This window comes from Onychostoma macrolepis, chromosome 19, assembly GCF_012432095.1.
Source record: "Onychostoma macrolepis isolate SWU-2019 chromosome 19, ASM1243209v1, whole genome shotgun sequence".
Taxonomy (NCBI): Eukaryota; Metazoa; Chordata; class Actinopteri; order Cypriniformes; family Cyprinidae; genus Onychostoma; species Onychostoma macrolepis.
In genome coordinates this window covers 16,334,457-16,357,775 of record NC_081173.1, presented here as the reverse complement: position 1 = coordinate 16,357,775, position 23,319 = coordinate 16,334,457, and the positions used below count along the sequence as shown (strand labels likewise).

The following is a 23,319-nucleotide window of genomic DNA, read 5'->3' as shown; positions in this document are numbered from 1 at the left end:
GAATATACAAACTGCTTGCACACGAACAACTCGAGACAGGTTTGGAATGATCTTTCATTGTATTTCTCTGACCAAATATGTCATTTGAAGTGTATTTACAGTCCAACATGACAAACTTTCACAAAGCTTTTAATTTTTCATGAACAAAAATAAAGAACAGAATTTAGTAGTTTTGGAAAGAATGGGTATGGCACATTGAGGTCCCTCATGCGGGTATAACAAACAAAAATACACAGGTTAATGCTCTTTTCTCAGGTGTTGCGTGCAGTTCCTCTATATAGCCTACCCTGACTGACTCTGCCATACAGTGAAAACAACAAATAACCCATGAAAGAGAAGCACATTTCTGTCCTCAGATCCGTACGTGATTATCCCTGCACGCAGACACATTCAAACAGACAGACCCGGTCTTCAGTCTCCTCATGAAATCGATAAAAAAACGCCGGGATTAAAAGCTATTGCTTAACTTTCACATACAAAAGTCAGTATATCATAAATGGGTAGGCAGGTTAGATTTGGATCTACAGCAGGATATTTTTTCAGGTGATTCATAGCAGAGGGATAGAAAGGTTTTTATAATGTTAAGACAAGCGTCTTTTTGCAATTACAATAATAAAGATAAGTTCACAAGAGCATGGTGAGTTAATGAACAAACATACAATCTCCTAATTCTCCACTTTTTGATTACAATTATGTTTTTTGGTAGTATTTTTTTTTTCTTTGCTTTCTAAATAAATAATGTGAACTGATTTACAAACATTTCTTTGATTGGGAAAACAATAAATAGACTATGACAGGCTTAAAATTATTAGAGATAAATAATTCAGAAATGAACAATAATATAATCTTAAATGGAGTCACATTTGAGTGCTTGTAATAAATCCACAGGGTCATGAGGCACTGCCTAATGTCCTCTGTATAGTGCCCAAGTACCACTGAAGCTGCCTTTGTGTTGCTATGGAAATAATCAGTAATTCAAATGTAAACATGAACGATATGTATCATCATGTATGAGAAAACAGCATGTTTACAAGAATGCAGATTGATAAAATTGGGCCGTGAATAGAATGTGGGTTAAACAGGGTTAATATGACTCATCAAAGTGGATTCTGAAATGCAAAACAACGTCTGCAGGCTACTGTGTTTTGTATACTTACAATTGATACATATGGGAAATGTGTTGCATAAATTTAAAAATACAACCCAGGATAAATTGATAGAGGAGATACTGATTACTCTATGCAGTAAATTACATTATAAAACGTTATGGTGCTCTTTTTGTGAATCTGACAAATAACTGAAGAAAGAAAAAGAAAAAAAAAAGAAAAAAACACTGGGATCCAACTGAATAAAATCTAGCCTGATAAAATTACTTATACTACTGTTTAAAAGTTTAGGGTCAGTAAGACTTTTTAATTTTTTTGAAAGAAGTCTCTTATGCTCACCAAGGCTGCATTTATTTGACTAAAAATTAAGTAAAAATAATACTTGTGTGAAATATTATTTAACACAATACAATTTCACACAAAAAAACTTTTCTATTTTAATGTATTCTAAAATAGAATTAATTATATGCTGAATTTTCAGCTTCGTCTTCAATGATCCTTCATAAATCATTCTAATATGCTGATTTGCTACTCAAGAACCAATTATTAATAGAAACAATATTGAATGTTGTGTTTTTCAGGAAAATGTTTTACATTTTGAGCTTTTTGATGAATAGAAAGTTCCAAAAGAACAGCATTTATTTGAAATAGAAATCCTGTCACTTTTGATCAATTTAATGCATCCTTGCACAAAATAAATGCATTCATTTCTTTCAAAAATCCTACGGACCCCAAACTTTTGAATACCAGTGCACTGTTCATAGATGGGTCCGTTTTAAGTGCACATTTGTCATCTGCTCTACAACATTTGGATGCCGGTAAAACAGAGGTGCATTCACACAATCGGTGTGATCCAGACTGTAACCTCAAACCGTAAAAATAAAATAAAAATCTAAACAGCACTTCAAAAGGCAGCATTTGGGTCTAACTGAGAATCTAGCTCAGGGGGATGGAGAGGGCTAGAAGCAGGTAGCTGTGAAATAGAAGCAGCGGTGGGTTTTTTTTTCTTGCTTTTTTTCTTTTAGAGTACAAGTCTTGCATCTTTGGAGAAGAGTTTCAAATGGCCGACTCCTGAAATCGTTTAGTATCCCATTGCTACCATTTTTCTTCCAAAGATCATTAGGAGGATTCAAGCTCGGAGAAGAACATACACATCAGTTGTATTCATCTCGAATACTGGCAGGTCGATGAAGGAGATCCAAACAGGAGGTTCAAAGTATACAGTGAAATATCCACAATGAGGGTCCGTGATATCTCATTACCTGGAATGGCTTTCTTCTCACAGTAGGGTTTGTGTTTGCCAGTGAATCAGACTGTAGTGGTTCTTGTGAGCAGCACTCAAACTCTTTGAGGTGAAGAGACACTCGACAGCAACACTGTCCATCTCTCTGACCTGTGCTTTGTCAAAGCCTTCGTATTAAAATCTCTCCACGTTCCTTGAACAAACTATTCTGCTTTCGATAGAAAAATGGCACGTTAGACATATTCATATATATGCTTTCTGCATATGTACAATGTCTCAACGCCTAAAGGTGCTTGTAATGAAGAGTTTTTAACTGTCATGGATGAGTTAGGAGCTGATATGCTCTGGTTCAATATATACATATTCTCCATATGCAAATAAATAGATATTAATCAGACATTAAACTTAGGAAACCAAAAAAGCAGTGATCATTCTGCTAAAACGAGCAAAAAAACCTGAATATTGTTCGGTAAAAATAAATAAATCCATATTTGGACATTTTGGTTTCAATTCATCCAATGGCAGCTCAGTAGCAATAAGCCCCTTTTGCAATGAACTTTCAGTCCTGTGAAATGTTGAACTCATCTGTACTTATAATGGTGAGATAGTAGTGAGGTGAGTAGTGTCATTCAGTAGCGCCCTCTCCTGGTCCGGAGGAGTTGCTATTTTTCCGGACCTGTTTCTGAGCCTGCTCCAGTTCTTTCTTGCGCTGTTTCTCCATTTTCTCTCTGTTTCTTCTAGCTTTTTCCATCAAAACCTTCAGATCCTTAAGCTTTTTCTTAATCAGAGCCCGATCCTGAGAGGACTCTACACCCAGAGCCTGCCAAAAACACACACGGACACACTTACAGGATGTTCAGATGGGTCCTAAGAAACTATGCTAATCTCTAAAGACAACTTTCTCATTGCAGGGAAAGCAGATGGGACATGAATTATTCTAGCAATTTTAGCATATGGCAGGGGAAGCAGTCACTTTGATGGATAAAACAACACCTAACAATCTATTACACACATTTAATGTTTAAAAAATGTTTGACTTAAATGGACTTAAATCAAATAAATACATGTATTACAGTTAGTCAAAACTTTTGTTGTTGTAAATGTAATGTATGGTTGTGTGTGTAAATGTGTAAACGTATGGTTTTCACCATACACAATAGAAAAAAAATAGAGGGTTAACAGACTAAATTATCCCAACAAATCTGTTCCTCACTTTGAGTGCTGTGCTGTCCAGCTTGAGTAGCTGCTCTCCATCCACATTCTTGGCAGTAAAAAGAGAGACATACTGCTCCAGGTTCAGACCCATGAGCCAGAATGACACCTGTTGACATGTCCATTCAGTCACACTGCGGTTCTGCCACTGGTACGGCTTCGAAGGAGGACCGTCATCTAGAATCTGACACACACACGCAAGCTTACAGCATCATTTATGTTGACTGGCTTCTATAAATTTTACATGCATTTCCAGAAATCAAACTTAATATATTTTGAAAAAACAAAACAAATGGAATCTGAGAAAAAAAAAAAAAAATCACAAAGAACATACAAGACTAAACATACATAAGCATTTTAAGTGGGAAGAAGAGTCATTCTGGGACTCAAACTCATTAAAACAAAGTCTCACCTCATCTTCAATCATATCCACACTCTAATAAACGCAGCGTAAAGGACAAGAAAAACACTCTATGAATCAGAAAAAGCTGATCTTTCCAGGCAGAACAAGTGATGCTTTAGATAGTAATACAGGTTTGGAATGACATGAGGTTAAGTAAATCTTGACAGAATTTTCATTTTTAGATCTTTAAAGAGATAAATCAGGTAGCAAGTGTACAAACAATACCTCATCTGAGGAGAGCATTAGTGTTTGCGATCGGCCGGACATCTTCGCGTCGGTCAGGAAGCCACTGATCTCTGTGGAGCTGGTGCTGCTGAGGCTGAGTTCATCAGTGACACCAGGACCCTGGAAGAGAGACAGACAGAAACACACCTGTAAGACACAACTTTTATCTGACTGACACATTTACCCATGTATCATTTTGATTCGCTTGAATTGCTTCTCCATTACTTGAGAGGTAATCATTTATTCCTTGATTCTGATTGTTTTATTGACTATGACAAATAATTATCTGTGTAATTACTGTTGATTGACACTTAAGCCAATTAAGTCTCTAAAGATTAACAAGACAAAAGGAGACATGCACACCCCGGCAAAATGCTTTGTGTACACTGATGCTGTCACTCATACGATCATCGTGATAATTTGTCACAGAGTAAATTCATTTGCATTTTTAAATGAACGCATTTAGGGAAAGTCTTTCAACATGATGCCTAATCAACTAACATGATGCATTTGAACATGATTCTGGTCAGATGTTCTGAACACAAGGTCACAGTTCCAAGAATCGAATGGCATTATGTTCACTGCACATTTTTCTCTGTAAAATATTGCTGAAAAGCTTTCTCAATGTCAAACATTTTTTGAAGAGACACAATCTCATCCCCGTAGAGACTATTCACACAGATGAGATGGACATGTTTACCAGTCTGGTTGTCTCCAACACCTCAAAGTCTGTGAGAGAGATTCTGTACTGAATATAAAAACAGTCTGAATATGTTGGGCTGTTTGCTGGCACAAAAAAATTTAATGCCTTGACTCAGCATGGGTAGCAGGCCACAGTTTTTGTCCTTCAAACTTAATACAAGATTTCATTGTGTATTATATTCGTGTGTTATAACAAGATGAAAACATTAAAGAGTATGAGAGTCAGAATGCATGCAGCTGAGGGAAATTTCCCAAAACTTTATAATAATTCAGCAACAATAAAACAGTAATGCGCAACTACTGTATCTCTACAGCTAAAATCAGAGAAACGTCTGATTAGCCTTGGATCTCAACAAACATGACTTGATACAGTACCACATAATATGAATAGGAGAAGAAGCGTGGCCAGGAAAAAGATTTCTGTTCAATGGAAATGCAACACAGCAGAGGGAGGTTATACCACTAAACAGGCAGAAGGCATTTATATTTTAAACAACTGATTGCAATTTCTTTTAAAGTAGCTATCTAAATATATGGTGAGCGTGATTTCACCAAGTACAACATGTTCCTGGATCAACATCCTTGTTGATCCTGGAACGTCATTCCAATCAACCAATCAGAATTGAGGGATAACTTTTCAGGAAATATAAGTTTTAGGCTTATGATCAGGGTTAGGTGCTTCGACACCCTTGTTAATCAGCTATCATTTCTCACTTATTTTAGGAATAAATTATGGGTAGGGTTAGGTTTAGGGGTAGAGATTGGGTTAAGTCTATATTTTTGGACAATAATGTTGATCCAGGATCAACAAAAGATGTTGATCCAGGAACATGTCTTACTTGGCAAAATCACGGCGACCCTAAATATATATACGTTTATAGATACGCCTGTGTGACTTTTCTCACCTTGCTCTTGCATCTTTCAGGACTGTTCTCTGCTGAGGGCCCTGTGGAGCTAAAGATAGGGGACTGGTTATTCAAGCATACATAATGACTGAATGACTGGTACATAGCACAGACGCTGACAAGAGCTGAAAGAGATCATACTCACAGGCTAGAGCTGCATTTATTTCACTGCTTTACAGACTTAAGGTTCAGCCTTAAATTATGTATTTATTTATTTTAATTTGCATTGTTAAAAGTCTATTGTAATTCATGGTTTGAATGCAGGGACTGTGACGCTGTGGGATATGACCGGTCGTCCCGGTGGAAATAAAACCTTTTAGCCTTGCATCTGCTGAGCAATTCTCTTTAATCATCGATTAAGCAATTCTTTGAATCACTGAAGATTCATTCGAATGCAAAATGTGTGTATGTGTCCTGCAGTCTGGCACATCTGAGATGTCCAGCCCAGTCCATATTAATTAGGTGTGTAAGATCAAGAAAAATAAAATGAGGTTTGTACATTAAATCCAAGGACAAAATCGTACCAAATCCAAGCTGAAAAGATTTCTTTGATTTTTTCACTTGTAATTAGTGTGGAAGTGCTTATGCACTTTTATTCAGACCTCAGTTTTAAGGCACAGCTGGGCACGTTCGTTACAATTTGGTTAGGTTGCGATGCATTTATCCTGACATTGCTATGAAAAGGATCTCAAAAATCCTGCTATTTCATTTGTACATGTAGGTAGGCTGAATGTAACAACTTATATTAAATATGTGGTTCTTTATTTACCTTTTACCAGGAGATCCTTTTGGATCCTGCTCTTTCCCTTTACTCTTCCTCAAAGAAGATCTGAAAACATAAATACTTTTGTTCAGCAAGGATGCATTAAATTGATCTAAAAGTGAGAATGTTACCAAATATTTCCATTTCAAATAAATGCTGTTCTTTTACACTTTCACATTCATCAAAGAATCTTGAAACAGCAGAATATTAAGCAGCACAACTGTTTTCAAGAATTATACGATTTTCTTTTTGCATTAGAATGATTTTTGAAGGATCATGTGAAACTGAAGACTGAAGTAATGACCACAGGAAATGTATTTTATATATTAAAACAGAAAAGTTGTTTTAAGTTGTAAACATATTTCATAATGTTACTGTTTTTACTGTATTTTTGATCGAATAAATGCAGTCTTGGTGAACATAAGTGACTTCAAAATCATTAAACAATACTAACATTACTTTTGAACAGCAGTTTACATCAACAGACAGAAGGTTTGTGTCTTTTGCATTCATTCTGACAACTACATAAACTGTACTTTTACACATCATCACACTGTAAATGTAGAATTGGCATCATCTTACCCCAAATCTAGTAATTTTTTGCTAGATTTCTCATCGCGACTTGCTGAAGAGCCTGTAGAAAAATCAGGCAGAGACAAATAGCAACATTTACTGTATAGAGGCCATATTTATTACTTCAGGTATTCTTCTTTTTATGTTATCTTTTCTTTAGGGACTTTTCCTCATTGTGTCTCTCAGGCTTTAAGCATAATTCATTAGACCAGTAATTGAGCCCTAATCATGTATTAATGGTTTGGTGCATCTACCCTCATTATCAGGTCCCTGCTGAGGCTGCGGGTGCCTGAGCCTGGCCTCTGTGGAGGATTGAGGCCCAGAGCCCTACAGACAGCAACAGAAAGAAAGAGAGGTGTCAAATATCCAAAAAGAATGCTCTTTGCAACAATAAGTGGTTTCCTGTCTGTTTTTGCTGACCCAACAGTACTTCCTTCTGTTTCTCTGCAGAGATGTACTGTATTATGGTTATTACAGACACTTACAACAGCTAGACACAGTGTGGCTTAGGATTTGAGAGAGGTAACAAAGTAAATAATGTTTTCTCAGGAAACCTAAAACAATATGCTAAATAGGTAAAAACTTGATCCTGCCGTACGAAAACAACAATTTGTACAATAACATGTTCTAGCTTTTCTCCTGTTTTGAGATCCTATCCCACCCAAGAATCAGTGATGGGAAAGAAAACTAATTCAGAGTAAGGAAAGTAAAGTTACAGCTATGACCATTCATATATCATAAATGCATTTAATGTTAATGGAGCATTTTGTAACCTTAGAAAGCTGACATATTCTACACATGCTCATGAATTAAGCATGAGATTAGAACTGACTTTCATTCTTTATCAGTGCATCTGGCTTAAATGTCCTGTGTCTGAATGAGAGGTGTTTGGTGTGTGTGAATGTGAGTCTTACCCTCTCGTTTCTCTCAGGGTGAGTTCCACTGGTTCCTGTCAGCTCATCCAGTTCTAGCACACAAAACAGATCCATACAATTACATAATATACACAGACGGCAAAACAGCAACATTTATATATATATATATATATTTCTTGAGCACCAAATTAGCGGATGTGACACTGAATAAATTACAATTTAAAATGTATGTTATAAATGTGTGTGTGTGTGTGTGTGGAGTTGAGATTTTGCAGACCCTAAACCACATTCTACACAAAACACACCATGTAAACACACAGTGCAGTGTAGGAAAAGTATATAAATAATAATTCATAGCGTCTCTAGCAAACCTGGAGCCAAAACAATGAAAAACACTCACATAACGGATTTCACATAAGAAAATATGCCTTTTGGCCTAGTCAGAGCTCTGACCGCAACCCAACTGAGACGACCTCAAGAGAGCGCTGCACACCAGACATCCCAAGAACTGTAGCTATACTGAAAAAGAAATGGTGCAAAATTCCTCCCGACCATAGTGCAGGCCTGATCTGCAATTATGGGAATCATTTGGTGGAGGTTTAGGGTGGAACAACCACCACTTTTTCCAACATTCTTTTTTCATCCGGTATTGTGAATATTTGCACGTGTTCAATACATACATGAAATCATATCATTGTTTGTGTGTCTAGCAAATGGTATTTGTCTGTTGTGATTTTGTCTAAGGTCAGATCAAATTTTATGACCAAATTCACATACTTTACACATTTTCTTGCAACTATAGTTCTCACTGCTCATTTAAGTAGGATAGGAGAAAGTATTTTAACACAGAAAAAAAATAGCTTTAAGCAAAAAAATGACAGTAATCCACTATCAGATATCAGGTACTTTGTCTGATGAAAACATATAATCCTACAACAGACTTCTGGCTAGTTTGTTTATATGATACAATGTCCCGTAGCGCCATATGCTATTAACGGATATTTGAAATGAAATGGGCTCTTGTTGGAAACAGGGCAGAGAGGTTTCCTGCAGAAGAGGCTTTCAGTGAACTAAGGCCATCCCAGCGGCAGCACTTCCTCATAATCTGCCTCATTCAGTCACAATGCATCCAATCAGCTTTCCAGCGCTTTCCACTCTTATCACAGTGATCATAGCGGATTCAGAATAGGCAGATTTGAAGGGCCAGTGCACCCATTACTATTGAGTGTGTGAGGTGTGAAGCATCAAGCGCCTGAGAAGAATGATGCTGCTTTAATTTCATTGATCTTGCAGCTGCACACAACTGAGGTTTGAGTTCAAAATGAGAGAGGGTGTAGGGGCATTGGTGCAGAATGGAGTTTATTACAGAGAGATACTGTTACATAAGCAGGAAGTGCTCGCCATATTTAATTTGACAAGTGAGGCTATGAGCAACAGAAATATTTTTTGAATATGTCGCACTGTTGTGTCCCAGGGCATTGTTTGTTCAGCTGTCAATGTATTGAAAATATAGTATAAATAATTTTTAGGTTAATTATTATTATTAGCTAATTATTTTTATTCAAATGATTATCATTATGATTATTATTACTACTACTATTTTTTAATATATCTATTTTTTTTATTTTATGAGAATATATGAGTCATATTATCATCATTATAATGCATGGTACAATAATTTTTAAATAACAAAATTAAAAATAATAATAATAAAAATGCATAATAATAATGAAGAATTAGCACAATATTATTATAATTTTAGACGGACTTTGTTACACTACATGTAAATATCCCCAAAATATTTTGTGTTAACAATTCCTATTCAGTTCCCTATTTAATGGCTTGTTCTGTTTATTTGTATGAGGATAAAAAAAAAAATTAAAGCAATATTTATCATATCATCACTGAACTTTAAATAAAAGCCATGGAATATTGGGTGTCTTTTATACATTGGATTTGACATATTTCCCCTCTGTAGTAGCTGAAACCCATCTCCTTTCATCCTATCTTTCTGATAAGCACAGCTTTAACCTAGACTGAGAGGGAAATTTGTCCTGTGTGTTAATTGTTTCCTGTCACATTATGATGATGCCCATCTGGTACCTGCATGGTGCTTCACCTACCACTATATCACTATTAATAGTTTGGGTACAAAAAATGACCTGCTGTATAAAGTGTGTCCTGGTACGTGAGAGTGTGTTTATATGAGGTCCGGTTTGAGGACACTTGTCAAACAGAAGACGGATGATCATTTTGTAATTAATGAGCCAGTGGGTGAGAGTGTTGAGGTGTGTTTTTGTGACTCACCTCCTCCAGCAACACTTCTCCTTGGACACTGTAAGGCTGTCAGTCTCTCAGTCAGCTGGGCTCGGCTCTCAGCGCTGTTGTTGTTATTGTTTACCTGGATGCCATTTTGCTTCATCAGCTGCATCAGCTCTGACTCCAGTGTAGCAATCTATACAAAACCACACGTGCTATAGTTTTTATACAATACACATATGGATTATAGAGTATAGAAGTCTCTTATGGTCACCAAGGCTCCATTTATTTGATGAAAAATACAGTAATATTGTAAAATATGTTTTCTATTTTCACATATATATTTTTTTTAATTTAATTTATTCTTGTGATGGCAAAACTGAATTTTCAGCAGCTATTAATCCAGCTATTAATCCACATGATCCTTCAGAAATGAATCTAACATGCTGATTTGTGCTCAAGAAATATTTCTTCTTTCATTAATGTTGAAAACAGTTGAGCTGCTTAATATTCATGTAGAAATTGTGATACATTTTGTGTGCGATTCTTTGATTAATAGACAGTTCGATAGAACAGCATTTATTTTTAAATAGACAGCTTTTGTAACATTATAATATTACATTATAAATATCTTTCTGGCCATTTTTGAAGTTATTGTGTCCTTGCTGAATAAAAAAAATTAATTCTGCTGACCCAAAACTTTTGAATGAGGCAGAATGCACTCCTATGAAACTTTTAAATGTAATATTATAAGTTAAACAGATGTTTTATACGTTCTACTCTATACGCTTTCTTATGGCCCATGTATGTGACCCACTTCATGGTATGATGGTTGTAAAAGATAATACAAGGCCTGTATGAATCATATCTAACTACAATAAAAGTATGAACTGTGATATTTTAAATAGATTTACAGAAAAATTCTGTTACTGGTTGTCCAAAGGTGGAATTCACTCACAATGAATTGTGCATACTAATAATGCACCATTTACTGACACTCTCATTCACCTGACCTTCAGGAGATCATTACTGGGTGTTGCCTAATTATTATTCAAACTGATATGGTCTGTAATGTTTTAATATCATTCCTATGCTTTATCTCATCCAAATTTCCAGCAAAACATTTAAGAATCTTGCTCAGTTGCGATATACCTATTCCATGCGGGCTCAAAAACTGACTTAAGCAAACAGACTTGGATGATTTCACAGTACAAGACAGTTGCCATGAAATGCAATGAAATGCACTGACGTGTGTGTGTGTGTGCGCAGATAATTACCCTAACTTGAAGACTCTGGATTTCAGCCAAATGAGCTTTTTCCGCCTCCTCCAGCCTCTTCTTCTCTGCATCTTCCCTCTGAGCAAACTCCATCTCTCTGAAAGCAAGCAAAGACAGAGATTTGGCGAAAGGACAATTATGCTTGTGCTCATATACAGGCTGCGACGGGTTTGCGTGGACCTATTAGTCTATTTCGAATGGCTTCGAGAGCAGAGAACCTCATTATCAAGCAAATAACAAAAAACAAATCCATCAAACTACTGTCAACTGAGAGACTTATCGTACAATGGAGTGCTTACTCAGGCTTGTCGGTATGGATAGACAGCGACTCTGCAGTTAACTATGGCAATAATGCCTGAAGGGAAACCACAATTAAAGGCAGTCAGGCTCCAGAGGAGAGGAGCTGTGATAGAAATGACCACAGAGATCAGCTCACACACACTTTTAGGCTTGAGGAATGTGCGCTGAGATTCTCACAACCTTCAGCCACACAGACATCATGAAGATTAAACTCACAGTTCACAGTTATATAATCGCAACGTATCTTTTCATTTTATAACCTAAGCTGCATTTAAGTACAAAATCTACCCTGTTGAAAAGGTTAGTAACTCATATAGATTTGGATCTTCTAGCTTCACCATGCTTATCGACCAGCTACGTCAGCAGATACCTGGTCCAGCATGACAGCTGTTTTACAGTAGAACAGACTTTGTATGTAAATGGCTACAAGCCATTTCTTGTCACCAGGGCTCTGTGCCAAAACCCAGAGAGCTGCATCACAAACACATTCTTGACAAAGAATTTTGTTGACAAAATTTGTGAAGAAGCCAATCCCATAATACACTGCAACATGCTCAAAATCCATCCTAGATTGTGGACAAAGTGATATTATGAATGTTAATTATAAATACAATTAGGGGTGGGCGATATGGAAAAAATATCATATCACAATATTTTTTTAGAAAAATCACGATTTTATCACGATTCTTTGTCATGTTGGTTTTACTGTTTTGCAAGTTGTCTGAGCATTACAGCCAAACTAATTTCCCTATTAGTAACAAGGCAACAAAAATATTTAAAAAGAATGGCGGATATTTAGGCCAAAGTGGGCGAAGATAAAAATCTTTGTCATTATTTTATCTTTGTTATTAAAAAATGAGAACAAAGATACACATTACAAATACACATAATATACAAATAAAACAGTGTTTTATTTTCAGGTACAATAGGTGTATTTAGCAGGAGCATTCAAGAAATTGAATCAACAAATATAAAAATAAAACATTATATAGATTGATTCCTATTAAATCAACTGTATTAACGTTTTTCAGTCAAGAGTGATTTTTCTCTGTGTTTTGGTGTTTTATTAACATTAAAGGAATAATTAACCCCAAAATAAAAAGTGTTTATATTTATACCATCATTTATTCACTCAAAAGTTGCTTTAAACCTGAATGAGTTTCTTCTGCTGAACATAAATGCTATTTTGAGGAACGTGGAAAAACAAACAGTTGCTGGTCCCCAGTGACTTATTCCATAGTATTTTTTTCCCCTTCTATCAAAGTCAATGTGGACCAGCTATTGTTTGGTTACACATTCTTCAAAATATCTTCTTTTGTGTTCAGCACAAGAAAGAAGTTAATACAGGTTTGGGACAACATGCGAGTTAGTAAATAATGACAGAAATTAAATTTTAGGGTGAACTATCCCTTTAATTACAGTCGGCAGCATGTTCAGTACTGCCCCTTTAAGACCTGCACGCTTCTAATATACAGTACAGGCACGCATCCGTTTTCTCTCAGCTGTTTACTTTCATTTTAGACATAACGAACTGAGTCTATACATAAACCTTGTGTGTTTTGACAGTATTAGTGTAAAAGATAACTTAGTTCAGTAATCAGGCGCTTTTTGACAGGCTTTAGTGCACGCGCTTCGGGTGTACGGGCTCAGAAAAAACGCACGTCAGACCAGCGCGTGAATAAAACATTTAACCAGCAAGGCTTTAAAGCAGATCTGAATAATGTACATTTGTGACTGCGAATAAGTGCAGTGTCCCATAAGAGTAGCTCTACCGCTGAGTCAACACTGATGTGAATGTATGTGGTGTTGTACAGTATTGAGACGGAGGCACCAGAACCGCAGCTGATAGAATGTGCGCTGAATCACGATACTACGGTATTTCTTCAAAAAGCAGATTGTGGAGACAAATTTTATCGTCCACGATCAGAATTGTCATATCGCACACCCCTAATACAATTAATTCAGTTAAAATTATATAAAAATACTTCAGTTTAATTAAATAAGAAATATCATTATATATACTACTTGTATGTGCTGTTTATTTTTAAAACAGGGTATTGTGCTGTTAGCTTAGCCACATGCTAATGTCGAGCTCCACTGACATCATTTGTAGTAATTTCTTCCTATTTACAGTATCATTTATCAGTGTTTTTTTTAGGAATGAAAACTTTACGTTTTTACTTTTTAGCAAGGATGAATTAAATCAATCAAAAGCGAACTCTTTAATTAAATAAATGCAGCCTTGTTGAATATAAAACATCTAACCGAAACCAAACTTTTTAAGAGTGTTTATATACCTATAAGTGTTTCCAATTTGGGTTGCCTAGAAGGTTCCCTGATGGTTAGTATGCTACCTAACATGGCAGCTCCCTATGTAGGCAGCAGACAGCAAGGCAAATAACAGAGTTTAAGAGCGCTGCTACTTTAAAAACTCTGAAGTTCTTTTACTACTGTACCATTCATGGTAATGAGCTCATTTGTGGTCTTTTGTGATAGAACAGCAACCATATAATCAAGATCCTTCTCTTCAGCACTGCACTGGTATTATAATTACCTTAAATGTAATTAGTATTCTCTATGAATTCTCATATGTTTAAAGGACATAGTTAAAGTACGCTTCGATCATCTCAGAATCTTTACCTCTGCTGGAAGTCCTTAATGAGCTTCTTGGCCTTGTTGTACTTCTTTTCCAGAGCCTGATACTGACTTTGGGCCTCCTTCAGATGCTCGTTGACCGTATGGCACAGCGTCTGAGCCTCGATCCAATAGCTCTCCAGTTTTAGCATCCTCTCCTTATTATCCTCAATGCTTTGCTTGAGCTGCGTCTTCTCTCTCTCCCACCGTGCCTTCTCTTTTTCCACTGCAGCCAGCTAAAAAGAGACATAGACACAGGGAGGAAATGACGGTAAAAATCCCACAGGTCAATAGAGCATATAGTGAACTGTTTAAATGGACATTAAAGACAAAACTGACCCAATTTACTAACTTTAATAAATGTTCCTGTGCATACTACTTTTATTTTACAGGAAAGATACATTGAATGATAGAATGAAAAATACATGTCAACATGTCTTCATATGAGATGGAGGAATATAAATAGATTTGTTCACACCATAAACAAATTCAAATTTAGCCTTGACTATCTACACTGTCATTTTACAAGTGATGAAATCTGACATTTGTTCAGGCAGTCAATATCCGGCGCATCTACATGGGTTACTATAATAATGATGGAAACGTCAGCACTACGCCAAGAGATTTTCTCAGACAACAACTGAGAGAAGCCGTCAGTGTGGAAAGCTAAAATTTGTGATTCTGCTCATGTCTAACATGACATTTGCCACTGAATTCACAAGGTGCTTAAGAGAAGGTGCTTTAAGCATTCATGCATATACTGTTCAAAACCGCTGACTCATTCACTCATTCACTATTCACTATGTAGCGAATGCCACTAGCTATGAGGAAAGTGCGAGTAAAAAAGGTGTATTTGGAGATCAAGATACACCATGTTCTGAATGACAAAAACCCTATTTGGTTTGCTGTTTTTGTGGTTCAGACTACAAGACAGAAAACAGATTTGAGTCGGTTGCAACAAAAACATCAGATTTTTGCCAGTGTTGTTTTTGTTAACTAAAACTGAGACTAAAACTAATAAAATTAGTTTTTAGTAAATAAAGAAAGCTAAGATAGAATATTAATATTCAACAAATAACTAAAACTTAAAAAATAAAAAATAAATAAAAATTAGACACTATGCCATTAAAATCACTAAAACAGTAATTAAAGCTAAGTTGAAACATTTTTAAAAAATTAATAAATATGAAAAATAACAATATAAATATAAAACTAATTCAATATATTAATAAATATTATAACAGAGTATAATAGTAAATAATACTAAAATAACACTGATTTTTATTTTATTTTTTGCTGCCTTTCTTGAAAACAAACAAAAAAGTTTGAAGTATAAAGGAAACTTACACTCCTACAACATACTGCAAATTCCAGTTGGGAAAAAACATCCAATTTGTAGGAAAAAATATTAGCAGATACAGTAGCCTCTTACCTTGTTCTTGAGTTTCTGGATCTCAGCTTCAGTGACAGTGTGTTTAATCTGCAGCTGTAGAAACAAAGGGATAAGAGAGAGTAGAAGAAAGATGAGTGGATGATCAAGGACAGTCCTCGTCTCAAAGGAAACTGACCAGAGTGGCTCTCTCTGCGTGACAACACTCTCTCTCTCTGCAAATCCAGACTCAAGAGAAAGAACAGCAGAGAGCCAGAGACAACTGAGGAATGAGTGAGTTCTGGGATATAATATTTACATCATTTCTCGAAAAAGAATATGCAGCAATTGAGTTAAGATAAAAGAATTTATTACAATTTCAAATAAGCATTGTAATACATTTTTAATGTAATTTATTCATATTTAGCTGCATTTTTAGCTGTCATTACTTAGAAATGATTTCAATATGTTGATTTGTTGCTCAAGAAACATTGATAATAATGTTGAAAACAGTTGCTTAATATTTTGTGAAAACATGATTCTTTGATGATTAGAAAGTTCAAAAGAAGATAAACTATTATTTAACATAAAATTAACATTTTTATCTGTATTTAGACAGAAAATAAAGCTGAAAGCTGAATTAATATTTAGTTTGACCTTTTCTAAAGGTTAAGTACTTCCTTTCATTGATCCATTTAAAAAAAAATAATAATGATGCATGCAATCATGGTTTACCTCTCGAAACTTCTGATAAAGTTTGGTGGCATCCAGTTCTGATGGCGAGATGATGTCCTCATTTTCAGGTAAATCGAAAACCTCAATGGCCACATCTCTGTCTGTTCCCGTCTGGCCCGCCTCCTCCTCCTCATCCGTGGCGTACTCCCCTGTCTGGGCACGGGCACATGGGAATAAACATCCACACTGCATTTACTGGCGCAATCAATGTGAAGGGTTTCTATCTTTAAAAGGCCAAACAACTTTACATTGTGTGTCCAGCATGCTGTATTTTATTAAGAATACAGATACTAGAACATTTCATATCCTAAAAAACTGATTTTTTGCTTTTATATTAACTGGCATGCTTAGCCAAGTGAAATGTGAACTTTACCTCGATTTGCACAGCTCACTGAGATGTGCTATTACATTTTAAATGGTTAAACTTGGCAAACTACAAAAATGTGAAATTCTTAATGTGGTATTTATGTATGAAATACACTACTGTTCGACAATTTTGGTCTGTTTTTTAACTGTCTCTTATGCTTACGAAGCCTGCATTTATTTGCTGAAAAATACAGTAAAAATAGCAATATTGTGAAATATTATTACAATTTTAAATACAAGTTTTCTATTTTAATATATTGTAAAATGTAATTTATTTCTGTGATAGCAAAGCTGAATTTTCAGCAGCCATTACTCTAGTCTTCAGTCACACAATCTTTCAAAAATCATTGTAATATGCTAATTGGCTGCTCAGGAAAAAAATTCTGATTAGTTATTTTTAATGTTGAAAACAGTTGTGCTGCTTAATATTTTTTTGTGGAAATGATATGATACTTTTTTTTTCCAAAAATCTTTGATGAATAGAAAGTTCAAAAGAACAACATTTATTTGAAATAAAAATCTTTTGTAACATTATAAAATGTCTTTACTGTCACATTGTTACATTTAACATGTCCTTGTTGAATATATACAGTCGTGTGAAAAAGTGTTGGCCCCCTTCCTGATTTTGTATTTTTTTGCATGTTTGTCACACTTTAATGTTTCAGATCATCAAACAAATTTAAATATTAATCAAAGATAACACAAGTAAACACAACAGGCAGTTTTTAAATGAAGTTTTTTATTATGAAGGGAAAACAAAATCCAAACCCACATGACCCTGTGTGAAAAAGTGCTTGCCTCCTAAACCTAATAACTGGTTGTGCCACCCTTTGCAGCAACAACTGCAGTCAAGCGTTTGCGATAACTGGCAATGAGTCTTTCATGTCGCTGTGGAGGAATTTTGGCCCACTCTTCTTTGCAGAATTGTTTTAAATCAGCCAAATTGGAGGGTTTTCGAGCATGAATGGACTGTTTAAGGTCATGCCACAGCATTTCAATTGGATTTAAGTTCAGACTTTGATTTGGCCACTCCAAAACCTAATTTTGTTTTTCTTGAGACATTCAGAGGTGGACTTGCTGGTGTGTTTGGAATCATTGTCCTGCTGCATAACCCAAGTGCACTTGAGCTTGAGGTCACAAACTGATGGCCGGACATTCTCCTTCAGGATTTTCTGATAGAGTGCAGAATTCATGGTTTCATCAGTTATGGCAAGTCATCCAGGTTCTGAAGCTGCAAAGCAGCCTCAAACCATCACACTACCACCACCATGTTTGACTGTTGGTATGATGTTCTTTTTATGAAATGCTGTGTTGGTTTTACACCAGATGTAACGGGACACACACCTTCCAAAAAGTTCAACTTTTGTCGCATCAGTCCACAGAATATTTGCCCAGAAGTCTTGGAGATAATCAAGATATATTTTGGTAAATGTGAGACGAGCCTTTGTGTTCTTTTTGGTCAGCAATGGCTTTTGCCTTGGAACTCTCCCATGGATGCTGTTTTTGCCCAGTCTCTTTCTTATTGTTGAATCATGAACACTGACCTTAATTGAGGCAAGTGAGGCCTGCAGTTGTTTAGATGTTGTTCTGGGTTCTTTTATGATCTCCTGGATGAGTCGTCGTTGCACTCTTGGAGTAATTTTGGTAGGCTGGCCACTCCTGGGAAGGTTCACCACTGTTCCAAGTTTTCTCCATTTGTGGTTAATGGCTCTGACCATGGTTTGCTGGAGTCCCAAAGCCTTAGAAATGGCTTTATAACCCTTTCCAGACTGATACATGTAAACTATTTTGTTTCTCATCTGTTTATGAATTTCTTAAGATCGCGGAATGATGTGTTGCTCTTTAAACATGCTTCACTTTGTCAGACAGGTTCTATTTAAGTGATTTCTTGATTCAACAGGTCTGGCAGTAATCAGGCCTGGGTTTGGCTAGTGAAATTTAACTCAGCTTTCTAAAATAATGTGGTTAATCACAGATTTAATGATTTAATAGGAGGGGGCAATTAATTTTTCATGTAGGGCCAGGTAGGCTTGAACAGCTTTTTTCCCTTAATAAATGAAATCATCATTTAAAAACTTGCATTATCTTTGTGTAATATTAAAATTTGTTTGATGACCTAAATCTTTTAAGTGTGACAAATATGCAAAAAATGTAAAAATTAGGAAGGGGGCCAACACTTTTTCACACCACTGTATATATTTTATATTTTATATATATGCATATATATCATACTCATCCCAAACTTTTGAATGGTTTTGGTCTGTTTCTTTTCAGAATAAAAGCGATTCATGCAGAATCTATTTCTCTTGCTTGCGTGTGGATCTGCCAAAGTTATTTTAGGCGGATGGATGTGCAGACACACACAGACAGGTTGGTTCTGCTTGGCTGGGGCTCGTATCTGGTTGCAGGGCAGGGCTGTTCCCTAGGAGGCCTTCTTTCCAGATCAAATTATTCTGCCTGGCAGGAGGCCATATATAACCCTGTCCTACTGTACTGCTTTAACCTGAGTGGTCTCAATTGTGTCTCATTTGTGTCTCCTCATCTCTCTCTCATCCCCTCACACTCGTTAAATGAGAGGACACGGAGCGTAGCACACAGACTCCATATCATCAGCATGATATTACGTCTCAGATACTCTCAAGGGGCAAATTAGCTCATTTTGGAGTGTCGCATTCAATTAGTATATGTGTCACCATCCTTTTAACACGCTGGTGGTTGCCGTACCGCAAGTTTGAGGAAACTAATTGCAAGAAGGTCATATACAGAGGCACAGAGAGTACTTAAGCCACACTAAATAAAATTATGAATTTCACTGTATTAGATTACAAAATAAGTTCCATTTACTATATTTCAATACTATTTTGTCTAAATAAATTAAAAATAAAACACAAAAAATTTAAATAAATTGTTCTAAATGCAACATTTGAACATGGGAACATTATAATGTACATTAAAAAAATGGATACATTTTTAAGATTTTCTAAAGATTTTCTAGGGACACATTTAACTGTTATGTGCTTTTAAAGATTAACTTTATGTGAACAGTAAATGTAAAGTAACTAAATGTAAAAATATTGGAAATAAGCAATTTTGCCTAATATACATTTTTATATATTTGATATAATAAATATGATATATCATAAATTAGTGGTTGATATTGGGATCTTTTTCAGACAATATTATCCAATGAGAAAATGGATATTATTTATTTATTTTTTTAAATGTTCAAAAATTACATTTGCCAGAGTTCTAAATTATTAATGTGATCAGTAGAACAGACAACTAATGTAAAAATGGGGGAAATTAGCAATATTGTCTGTCTCTCATAACCAATATACTACTTATTTATGCATCCATAGAAAAGCAATCTATATGCTGATGAAAAATTCATGATGTCCATAGTCACTGTCATGGCTGGTTAAAAGTAATTGCCAAAATGGCTGAAACAATTAAGTTACAAAACAGTCATCATTATTTAGTTTGATATTACATAATGCTGTGAAATTCATATATTTATAAGTGTGGCTGAGGCTACTGTTCCATCAGCACTAACCTTTCAGAACCTTTCTTGGATGTCCTTATAACCACCATATCCTGCAGGACCCTGCTGTTTTAAGGCCATTTACTGCTGGCAGGCAGCTTGTGAATGGTTTTGGCAGCTGCTAATCCACAGCACAGCAAGATTTCAGGCAGGTTCACACCATTCTGCCTCTGTGAACACACCAGCCCCTAAACCTTCATTTTTTGAGGCCTCTCTTGCATGACACTGATATGACACATTTAAACAGACATTCACATGTGCTGACGCCCAAGCACACGCACACAGCACATTCGCACGAACAAACACCCACCCACCCACACGCAAACATGCTAATCTTTTAGCAGGGACTGCTACATTCATTACAATTCCTTACGGGCAGCCTGTCTGCTGGGAGAAGCCGCCTGTGCCAGAATTATAAAACAGTGCTGATCGCACAGCCATTTCAAGAGTGCAGTCTGCATCCGAGCCAGCCGCTGCACAATATCCAGACGTTACCGCAGAGGAGGAACAAATAAAACCGTGCGGGTACATTAGAATGACATCAGCTAAATGTATAATGTGAGATTGTGATGCTATCTGAAATCAACACACACATCCAGTCGAAATGTTCATTTAGATTCTCACTAATAAATAATGAGAGGCATTACAAATTCACTCTTGCATCAGTATGTGTGAGTCTTGCATCATTCTGCGCCGCACTAGACACTATAATGCTAAATTGTCCGTGTCCTCCAAATCACAAGGTAGAAATTGCCCGGTCTACTGATGTAATTGTCTCTGAATCGTAGCGGGCAATTAATTCAACGCTTTCTTCAGTCAGTCATCAGAGCTTTCGTATAGAATCCCACCGCTGCGACAGACCTGAATGCATTATGGTAATGCACCGCTCTGAATCCTTTGAAAACCGATCGCAGCACAGTCACAGACATGACGACAGACTTGTGGCCTTCTTGTTTGGAAAGCCAGGCCGCCCCCCGATCCGCTAATGAGAACTGAGCAATAACTGCTCAGTGACTAGTAATATAACAAACCCCATCAACTCTCCATGGAGCAGAAAGCTTCCACTGTGGGTGCTTTTCCATGAGAAGCTCTCAACAACCTTAGCACACTTTGTAACAGTGCTGAACTCTAATTTGTAACACAGGAGAAATATCATGCCAACAATATATTATTATGTAGTAAGACTGATTTTTAGAGTGTGAAGAAAAAAAAAATCAAGTGGGATATAATCAATTTTATACTTAAAATTTTATTTTTGTTGAACTAAATTATAAAATATTTTTTACTCCGAGAAGAAGAGATAATTTATAATAAGATAGATAATTTATCTACTTAATAATGATAATAACAATAAACTTGAGTAAACATGGATTCCATGTTAAAAGCTGAATGAAACAGCAACATATTTGGTAAATGTGTAAAAATTATTTCGATATACATTTTATTCTTTATGTGTATATATATATATATATATATATATATATATATATATATATATATATACACACACACACACGCACACAGTATATATATATATATATATATATATATATATATATATATATATATATACAGTGAGGAAAATAAGTATTTGAACACCCTGCTATTTTGCAAGTTCTCCCACTTAGAAATCATGGAGGGTCTGAAATTGTCATCGTAGGTGCATGTCCACTGTGAGAGACATAATCTAAAAAAAATCCAGAAATCATAATGTATGATTTTTAACTATTTATTTGTATGATACAGCTGCAAATAAGTATTTGAACACCTGAGAAAATCAATGTTAATATTTGGTACAGTAGCCTTTGTTTGCAATTACAGAGGTCAAACGTTTCCTGTAGTTTTTCACCAGGTTTGCACACACTGCAGGAGGGATTTTGGCCCACCTCCACACAGATCTTCTCTAGATCAGTCAGGTTTCTGGCCTGTCGCTGAGAAACACGGAGTTTGAGCTCCTCCAAAGATTCTCTATTGGGTTTAGGTCTGGAGACTGGCTAGGCCACGCCAGAACCTTGATATGCTTCTTACAGAGCCACTCCTTGGTTATCCTGGCTGTGTGCTTGGTCATTGTCATGTTGGAAGACCCAGCCTCGACCCATCTTCAATGCTCTAACTGAGGGAAGGAGGTTGTTCCCCAAAATCTCGCAATACATGGCCCCGGTCATCCTCTCCTTAATACAATGCAGTCGCCCTGTCCCATGTGCAGAAAAACACCCCCAAAGCATGATGCTACCACCCCCATGCTTCACAGTAGGGATGGTGTTCTTGGGATGGTATCATTCATCATTCTTCTTCCTCCAAACACGTTTAGTGGAATTATAACCAAAAAGTTCTATTTTGGTCTCATCTGACCACATGACTTTCTCCCATGACTCCTCTGGATCATCCAAATGGTCATTGGCAAACTTAAGTCGGGCCTGGACATGTACTGGTTTAAGCAGGGGAACCTTCCGTGCCATGCATGATTTCAAACCATGACGTCTTAGTGTATTACCAACAGTAACCTTGGAAACGGTGGTCCCAGCTCTTTTCAGGTCATTGACCAACTCCTCCCGTGTAGTTCTGGGCTGATTTCTCACCTTTCTTAGGATCATTGAGACCCCACGAGGTGAGATCTTGCATGGAGCCCCAGTCCGAGGGAGATTGACAGTCATGTTTAGCTTCTTCCATTTTCTAATGATTGCTCCAACAGTGGACCTTTTTCACCAAGCTGCTTGGCAATTTCCCGTAGCCCTTTCCAGCCTTGTGGAGGTGTACAATTTTGTCTCTAGTGTCTTTGGACAGCTCTTTGGCCTTGGCCATGTTAGTAGTTGGATTCTTACTGATTGTAT

The 23,319-nt window shown here is 36.2% G+C and overlaps 1 protein-coding gene across 7 annotated transcripts in view; it reads right to left on the bottom strand.

Moving 5' to 3' along the window:
* Positions 1–113: 113 nt before the first annotated feature.
* ppp1r9a (protein phosphatase 1, regulatory subunit 9A) overlaps positions 114–23,319 on the bottom strand; it is a 53,092-nt gene continuing 29,886 nt past the window's right edge. For 5 of the 7 annotated variants that reach the window (XM_058752801.1, XM_058752804.1, XM_058752799.1 and 2 more), the window contains exons 7-20: positions 16,582–16,734; positions 15,910–15,963; positions 14,484–14,713; positions 11,544–11,640; positions 10,315–10,462; positions 8,047–8,099; positions 7,387–7,459; positions 7,142–7,193; positions 6,566–6,625; positions 5,797–5,845; positions 4,190–4,309; positions 3,974–3,997; positions 3,563–3,745; positions 114–3,169 (exon numbers count right to left, since the gene is read on the bottom strand). In XM_058752801.1, the coding sequence (XP_058608784.1) occupies positions 2,975–3,169; positions 3,563–3,745; positions 3,974–3,997; positions 4,190–4,309; positions 5,797–5,845; positions 6,566–6,625; positions 7,142–7,193; positions 7,387–7,459; positions 8,047–8,099; positions 10,315–10,462; positions 11,544–11,640; positions 14,484–14,713; positions 15,910–15,963; positions 16,582–16,734 (1,491 nt within the window). In that variant the 3' untranslated portion in view covers positions 114–2,974. Of the gene's footprint in view, positions 3,170–3,562; positions 3,746–3,973; positions 3,998–4,189; positions 4,310–4,388; positions 5,312–5,796; positions 5,846–6,565; positions 6,626–7,141; positions 7,194–7,386; positions 7,460–8,046; positions 8,100–10,314; positions 10,463–11,543; positions 11,641–14,483; positions 14,714–15,909; positions 15,964–16,581; positions 16,735–23,319 lie in introns of those variants that run through there. The other 2 variants (XM_058752805.1, XM_058752806.1) reach the window with 2 other exon arrangements.